Source organism: Phalaenopsis equestris, unplaced genomic scaffold (genome assembly GCF_001263595.1).
Source record: "Phalaenopsis equestris unplaced genomic scaffold, ASM126359v1 Scaffold000002, whole genome shotgun sequence".
In the NCBI taxonomy this organism is placed as follows: Eukaryota; Viridiplantae; Streptophyta; class Magnoliopsida; order Asparagales; family Orchidaceae; genus Phalaenopsis; species Phalaenopsis equestris.
In genome coordinates, this window is record NW_018164444.1 from 43,152,037 (window position 1) to 43,161,391 (window position 9,355).

The 9,355-nt window shown below is 31.6% G+C and overlaps 1 protein-coding gene across 1 annotated transcript; it reads left to right on the forward strand.

The window, feature by feature from the left end:
* The first annotated feature begins 1,305 nt into the window (after positions 1-1,305).
* LOC110018369 (polygalacturonase-like) lies at positions 1,306-4,971 on the forward strand. Its single transcript, XM_020715662.1, has 9 exons — positions 1,306-1,488; positions 2,202-2,333; positions 2,428-2,598; positions 2,715-2,735; positions 2,831-3,038; positions 3,179-3,260; positions 3,365-3,473; positions 4,251-4,367; positions 4,756-4,971. Exons 1-9 carry the CDS (start codon positions 1,306-1,308, stop codon positions 4,969-4,971), a joined length of 1,239 nt encoding a protein of 412 aa, XP_020571321.1.
* Positions 4,972-9,355: the final 4,384 nt, after the last annotated feature.

The window sequence follows — 9,355 nt, forward strand, 5'->3', positions numbered from 1 at the left end:
ACCACCCTAGGAATACTCATAATCTCTAATTAATTCTGTGACTAAAATGCCAAAAAAAAAAGCAATTTTTAAAATAGATACAAAAATTGTTACATAAAATTAGTCAGTCATTGGATCATTTGGGCCTACAACATTTAATTAACAAAAATATTGGCAAAATAAATTATATAAGATTGAATGATACATATGAATATGTTAGATTCTCGCAATAATTTTTTTTTTGTGTGCATATATATATATATATATATATATATTAAAAAAAAGAATGGTCTGAGGCTATTATACGAGCCCCGACCAACCCCAATGCGCCTAACAATTCAAGTACCACATCCTCTTCCGGGGGGAATGAAACCTCAGACCAGAGAGAACTTATAACTGACAAACAGATGCTCGACCAACCGATCTAATTATGTGGCGCGCGCGCACACATATATATATATATATAAAGGATAAAAAGAAGAAGAAATGTACTTATCATAAATCTAGATTTTAACACGTAGTAATAATTATCTTAATTATTTTAACTCTTTTTCTTTTATTTCATCGGTTTATTTTGAAAAGATGAGGGTGACACTCAATTTTATTCAACAGAAAAGTAAAAAAATACAACAAAGAAACACAAAATGCAACTCACTTAAAAACCAAAAAGAGAGAAGACAGAAGTCTCATTCACATACAAAGACAACATCAAAAAAAGAAAAAGCTAACAAAAAATCTGCTACAAAACCAACAACAACAGCTATAATAACATCAATATTTTACGTAGAACTTATATCTATTTTTTTTTCATGAGAAAACATAAAAAAAAGTAAAAGTGTAAAACTGAAAATCTCTTTTAAAATATATTTTTTTCTTAAAAAATTGTATAGAAATTCAATAAAAATTCTCTATAAACCTTTTGCCAACTCAAGCAATCAGTTCAATGCATTATGCATGGCTACACATACTTAAGTGTCCAATTAGAATATCCCATGAAGTAATATTTGATTAATTTGGAAAGAATTCAAACATTTTAATCACGTGTCAGACATTGATGTGATGGCAAAAGAACTGCTCATCACAAACTCTCACGCTTCAATCTCTCCCTCTCTTCTTTCATTTTTTTAGAAATTTAAATGAATTTAATTGTAAACAAACACACACAATCCATGGGTTGAAAAATTAAGCTATATATATGCATCTCCTCAACAAGGTTTGTGATATCTATATCTATTTCATCGACATATTGGTTCTTAACATAGCTAGAAAATGATTCTCTTATTCTCTCTGCTCATTATGTCATTTAAAAGCTTCTCCTGCTCTGCCATGAGAGATTTTCCTTCTTATTATGGGGAGCTGAGAGGAGTTGAACGTAAACTGATGTACAAATCTGAGGGATTGGCCATGGAAAGAAGCTTCTATGGAATAAGGAACTATGAAGGTTCCAACGAGAGGGTGGTGAGTGTGGAAGAGTATGGAGCAAAAGGTGGTGGAGTTGATGATACCATGGTGAGGGTAAATTTGTCATTTTCTTCATCTTGACATATGTTTAAATTTAGGGGCATTTATATGCATACCACATAGTTCTTATGTATTTACAAATTTAAAAACTTTATCATACTTATATGCATAGCCATCACTATCATACAAAAATATTACAATTATATACTTTTTAAAAGTAAAGTAAGGCTTAGACATCAATGTTATAAATGTAAATATACAAGTTTAGATGTTAGATATGTAGATACATGATAATTGTATGGTATGTATATAAATTTCCTTAATGGAGCAAAAGGTGGTGGAGTTGATGATACCATGGTAAGGGTAAATTTGTCATTTTTTTTTCATCTAGACATATCTTTAAATTTAAGGGCATTTATATACATACCACATAGTTCTTATGTATCTACAAATTTAAAACTTAAAATTCATCATACTTATATGCATAGCCATTAATATCATATAAAAATATTACAATTATTTACTTTTTAAAAGTAAACTAAGGCTTAGACATCAATGTTATAAATGTAAATATACAAGTTTAGATGTTAGATATGTAGATGCATGATAATTGTATGGTATGCATATAAATTTCCTTAAATTTGTTATATTTATATAATTGAAAGATTTATTAAAATATTTTTTAATAATGAGTTTTTAAAAAATAATTCAATAAGAAAACATAGTTTAATGCTGAAATTACTAATATGTTATTTTGCCAGGCATTTGAAAAGGCATGGAATGCAGCTTGCTCCTCTAACAGCCCAATCACACTTATGATACCCAAGGGTAACATGTACTTATTAAAGCCTATCACATTTTCTGGTCCCTGCAAATCACATATTTCAGTAAAGGTGAGACCTAATCTTCATCATAAATCAAATTATTTTTAAGATTTATAAGGTCTATCCATTATATATTTTTCATGAGTATAAATAAAATTTTCAGATCATGGGGACAATTGAAGCTTCTTCAAATCCATCTGATTGGAATGGGAAAAACCAAAGGACATGGATTCTCTTCAACAATGTAAACAATCTAGTTATTCTAGGAGGTGGAACCATCAATGGCAATGGAAAGGTTTGGTGGCAAAAATCATGCAAAATAGATAAATCACAAGTAAGCTTTTTTTTTTAATTTAATCATAACAATTGATTCCACATTTTTATGCATTTAATTATACTTTCATTCATTTATTTCCTCTTTTGTTGTTTTGCAACAAAACTTCCCTTCAGCCATGCAAAGATGCACCTACGGTATGTAATTACTACATTTAATTAATCAGAGTTAACTATAGTCTTGATATGTAAATAAATAGGTATATTTATTTTATATTTGTTTTGGAATGTAGGCTTTAACTTTCAACGCATGCAATGAGTTGAGAGTAGAGAACTTGAATGTGATAAATAGCCAACAGATACACATTGAGTTTGAGAACTGCAAAAATGTCATGGCTTCAAGTCTGACCATAACTGCACCCAGCTATAGCCCAAACACGGATGGAATCCATATCGCAGGAACACAAAATATTACTCTCAATCGTTGCACCATTGCTACTGGTATGTTTAATACTATTTACAACTATATATATATTTATACAAATTTGAATATAATGTATTCATATCATCATAAATCTAAATGATACAGAAGCTATTCGTAAATGTGAATTAATTTATGAAATATTATTTGTAATTTGCAGGAGATGATTGTATCTCAGTAGTGAGTGGATCTCAGTATGTGAACGCTACTAACATAATTTGTGGTCCTGGTCATGGAATCAGGTGCACATATAAAATCACTTCAGAGTTCTATCTACAACGTTAACTTTTGATTAATGATAGTAATTAATATATATTGACATTCCTAAATTTGATATCTTAACCAGTATTGGAAGCCTTGGAGCAAACGGGTCCAATGACTTGGTCTCAGATGTTACGGTGGACACTGCACAATTGACTGGTACTTCAAATGGTGTTCGTATTAAGACATGGCAGGTAATTAATTAAATCAATTAACAATATTATTCATTCTCCTGATCTATATATATATATATATTATCATTTAAATAGATAGATATATTTGTAATATACTTTTATTTTGGCTTATTTTCAATCATGCAACATCTCAAGTGAAAATAATTAATCTTAATCAACATCATGGCAAATAGTAGGAGACGTATTGTCATGGAATTTCATGAAAAAAAGAATATTATCATGTTCAATTAACACTATAACATCCATTAATCATATGAAATGTTAGTACTTCATCAATTATATATGATCTTATATTAAAAAATTATAGTTTCAAAGTTTTGATTTTGAAGATATCATGGAATGAGCACTAATATTTTTGCAACAGTGCTACAAGATTAGCAATCAAATTAATATTCCATAAAAAAATTGATCAAATTAGATCACCTAACACTTTTAGGCCTAGATCAATATCAATGATTGATCCTAAACTTACATTTAATTAAAGGTAGGAAATGTTAATAGCGAATTACAATTTTATATGAAGAATAATAAACTTAATATACATATAAGCACATACATATGAAGTTATATATTTTTGATTTTTACGTTTACCTCTAACTTATCTTAAAATATTACGTGCGGATAGAGAAGGTGCAGATACGTGCAAATTTGCTGGTGTTCACCACAATTCCACCAATCTGCACATATGAATATCATACGCAATATTTCCTCCTAACTCATGCACATTAATAGTTTCTCATTTCCTTGGGGTTTAATTCAACAATGGCTATTTTGCAGGGGGGGAGTGGCTATGCCAAAAACATAATATTCAAAAACATTATAATGAAGAATGTCCGAAATCCAATTATCATAGATCAAAACTACTGCGACTCCACCAAGCCTTGCGCTCAACAGGTAAATCAATAAGCACTCACAAGCGAAAATATACACTTAGGGTCCGTTTGGGGCAGCATGTCCTGAAACGCGGCCCGCCGGTTGCGTTTAGTGTAAAAATACGCGGCCCGCAGGCCGGCCGCAGGGGTCGACCCGCCGCTCCAAACACAGTTTTGGATAAGCTGGCGAAAAGCGCGAACCAAACGGTACAGCGACGTTTTGAAAACGCCGACCGCACTTATAAACTGCCCCAAACGGACCCTTAAATTCTCAGTTTCCGTTAGAGAAACTTATTTAATCATTTTTCTGTAGACAAACTAATCATGAGTTAAAAATTAGTTTTTGTTTGGAAGAAAAATTTGACACGTCTCAAGCAAGATTTCAATAACGGTTTAATTATTACACGCAGAAATCTGCAGTGCAGGTGAGCAATGTACAGTACAGCAACATCAAGGGAACAAGTGAATCAAATCTGGCAATAAATTTCAGCTGCAGCAAAAGCTTTCCATGCAGCGGAATAATATTACAGGATATCAACTTGGTTATGAGTTCTGGTAAATCCGCTAACAGCTTCTATGAAAATGCCAAGTGGATTAAGGAAGGGACAGTCAACCCTTCACCCTGAGATTCAAGCTGCATTAGCAAACATATTTCGTGATAGATATATAGAATAAATTTGTTGTAAATAAGGAATGCATATGTATAAATATTCTACTGTTTTATACTTGTTCAGATATGATTGTTTCATTCAGTGTATGCATAGTTGATGGATGAATAAAATTCAGAAAAATAAAAGTTGACTTTTATAAAAAGCTTTAGATGCATAGTTGGTTTGATTCTTTGCACGCTTGGGCTATAAAAAAAGGTGATATATAAATGATTTGATTCTTAACTTGGGATAGATAAAAATATGTTGCTCTGAGTCATTGTACATCTGTAAAATTCTCATTGCATACTTAGCCTATATAGCTAACATTTAAATCTTCAAGACTACTCAGCTCCAGACAAACCTGGGAGGGAAGAAAAGTGAAAAAACAGAGGAGGAGAAGAGAAGTCGGGGAGAGGAGAATAATTTCTCTTAGAATATGGATATGGAAGCTAAATCATAATATTATCAGAGGCTGTGGTCTGATCAAGAGCAGGATAAGATAATTTACTCCATATTCCAGATGAGAAACAGAAACAGAGCTGGCTTTCTAAGAAAAGGGAAATACTAAAAGCCAATAAAGTGGATGAAAGGTAAGGGGAGGATTACGAACTAACGTGGTTGATGCCACAATTTTGTTGTTGACAAGAAGATAATCTACCAGGGATTATCTAACATGATGAAGTGGATCTGACACCTCCACTAATTAAGAAAAAAATAAAAAGAAAGGTCTCTTGGCATGTGTTGCCTGATGATTACATGTCAAACGGTTGCATAATTAATATATATGAAGAAAAGTATTGTATCACGCCTCACATAGATCATATCGTCTTCTTGAGATACTTATGTATGGTGTTTTTTCTCAATAAATGCAACATAATGTTTAGAAAAAAATTACATATCTAATATCCCGACGAGTTCAGAGAACCCTTGGAGATTCCCTACTCGTATGATCGGCCTTAGTGCTAAAAGGAAATGGGACAGATGCCGCCAAACATTGTATTTCAATGGTGTTTTACCGAAGGATCTCCATTACTTTCTGAATGATGGATGAGAATAAGGTATCGTACAAATATCGGCCAGATATGGGATGTCTTTAAGGGTTGTAATTTCTTGAGTTGTGATATTCTTCAAAATAGCACATTTCTATGTATACTTGAAGGATCTAGGCTGATCTTATTTGATCATTAACTGAGTTTTTGATAGTACCTTAGAACAAAGTTATTTTTGTGTAGCTCTTGATGTACATGTTGGTTTCTTGAAATGAGAAAGAAGAGATAACTTAAAAGATTTGTTGTAGATTGAAGGGAAAATTAAAACTACACATTTTGTGTAGCCTTACAATATTTTAAACTTGGAGCTAATAACAAACTTCGAAGAAAAACCTAAAAATCAGCCAAGAAAGAAACAAGAAACAAAATTCAAGAAAAAATAGCAACTAACTCCTAAGATTAAGGAACAAACTAAATTCAAATAAACCTAGACTTAATAAGCAGTCCTAAGCATGTATTACAACACTCCTCCTTGCTTTAGGAGCTGCGAACACCAAATTTCTGCCTTAGAAGCTCAAACTTATTGATTGGAAGTGACTTTGTAAACAAATCTGCCAACTTATCTTCAGATTTGTAGAAAATCAGAGTCAGAAATTCTTTTTTCTGCACTTCTCTTAGAAAAAATAACTTGATGTTGAAATGCTTAGTGTTCCCATGAAACACAGGGTTATGAGAAATGAAAATGGTACGAATATTGACACCATTGGTAGTCAATTGCATGTTGTCACCAAAAACCCGAATGAGTTTTGAATCACTTAAGCAAGATTTATCGACATTGTCTTCCAAGTCCGCATGTTTTGTCATTGGCACCATTTTGATGAAGCCTGAGCTTGACTCGGGTTTTTCTTTCAACTCTTGTTTTGTAGAACTTTGTTGCCTTTGAACTTGAGATTGTAAAGCAGTCACAAATGTTAACAGATCTTCTTTTTCTTCTTTTTCTTTCAATGCTTTTTCAGCGACATCTTTTAATCGAGCTTCAGCATATGCCTGTGAAACTTTGGTGCTTTCTTCAACCTGAAATACAACTCCTTCTAATAAAACAACATGTTCTCTAGCTTTTGCGAGCTCATCTCTATGTATAAGCTATGTATTCTCCATTTCTTTTGCCTTAGTGAACTATTTGATTGATTCCCTCCCGTGGACGTAGATCCAGTTGGATCGAACCACGTAAACGATCTGTGTTTGCTTGTGCTCTTTGCTTCTCATTTCTATGTCAGAAAGTATATATCTCACAACATACCCCGAGTCATTGCACACTAGGGCTAGAAAAAAAAAGGTGATATATAAATGATTTGATTCTTTACATGGAATAAATGTCCTAGTGTCTAGGTATCTATAACATTGCAATTGCTTTTAAGCTGTTCGTTTTCACATCTACATAAGAAGTCCACCTGCACAAAAAAGTGATAATAAGTTCATAGTCTTAGAAACTTTTTTATTGCCATTATTTTATAGTATTCATAATTATTTTAACTAATCTAGATAAAGCTATACAAAGGTTTATCAAATAAGTATTAAGAGAAAAAATAAGATATTTTTCAAACATTCTTAGTTGTAGATATGACATTCAAATATAAGCAATTAGGCATTATTTAAAGGGGTTAACAAATTTTGAGCATTTCTTAATCCTCATAAAGAACCACTCAACATTAAAGATTGTACATAAAAAATATCTAAAATATTCCTCCACTATAGAAATTATAAAAAATAATTGTAACATTTTTTTAGAAAATATATATTTTTCACAATATGAAAATAAACTAATATATTATAGAAGGGGCAGTTGTAGTAGAAATCAAGTTAGATGGGTGAAGTGGGGGAATACATCTAGCCTATTGTGTGATAGAAAAGTACAGCTTAGGCTTAAATGAAACTTCATAAGATGGTGTCGAGACCTGCAATGTTTTATGCATAGAATCTTGTCCTATAAAAGAGAAGCATAAAATTAAGTATAAAGTTGCTGCGATGAGAATGAACAGGTAGATGAGTGGCTTTAAACTTAGAGACAAAAGGCGAAGCAAATTTATTCGTGAAATGGTTGGAGTAGCTCAAGTGTTAAACAAAATTAGAGAGAGTTGCCTTAGATGATTTGATCACATTAAATATCGACCAACTAATGACCTTATTAGTAGAGTAGATATTTTATATTTAACTAACGTTAAGAAAGCTAGAGGTAGACCTTAATAAAATTAGGATTATTGCATAAAATTGATATTAATTTATTAGAATTAAATGAAAATATGACACTTAATAGGAAAAAATAGAGAAGAAAAGATTTATGTAGCTGACTCCACTTAGTGTGATAAAGGCTTTTTGTTGTTGTTGTTTTATTGCATGTTCCATAAGTAAAAAGTTTTCAAGGATTCCATGAAATTTTGTAAAGTAGGAACAAAAAAGAAAATTAATTGCATACAATTGCTCTTTCCCATCATGTTTGTGACTAAGGTAAAGAGATTATTTATGTATTAACAATGACTTTCTTACAGGCCATGATTTTTCAACTGGGTCATAGCTCTGCTTGAAGAGGGCACCAACAAGTTGCCACATTCTGGTTGTAGCTTCATTGAGTTTTTTTTTATTATTATTCATCTTTTGTTTTTATTTTTTAATATAGATCTGTTTTCCACATCACTCTACCTTCCTCGCATTGATATCCCTCTAGTAAGTGTCAAGGTAATCCATTATGCTCCAACGCCCCTTAGCAAAGTCCTCCTTGGTACTAGCATCCCTTGTATTTTTGTTCCTCATGAAGGGTTCCTATTTGAGACTTAGTTTATTAATAATATCAATCAAAATCTTAAAACTTATTTCCTTGGCCAGCTCTAATTATTTATCCCTATTTTACTTTAAGATCTCATCATGCTTCCTCTTTCAACCATGTATCATGAAGCTACTTAAAAAATGAATCCCCTCCTCAAATTTATCCTTGCGCCTTATATGTTATCCTCTCTATCTATCTCTATCCTCTTAAAATTAAGTTCTTTGTCATTATCAATTTGTTTTGATTTTATCTCCTTATGTTTTCCCATTCCCCATCCCATAAACTATTATTATTTGTATATACAAGCATGTTACTATCAACCAAATTACCTTTAATTGCAAGTAGCAAACCCAATAATTTTTTTCTTGAATGACTTTCAACTATTTCTTCTTTCAACTATTTCTTCTTTATACTTGTAAGAATTTTATTAATTTTGATAAGGAACTAAACACATTGATAACTTTCTTTCAGTTTTCTTTTATTTATAAGTTCTTTGATGAGTATAGAGTAATAATTGAAAGTACATTGTTCTCTGGTTAGATATTAATTT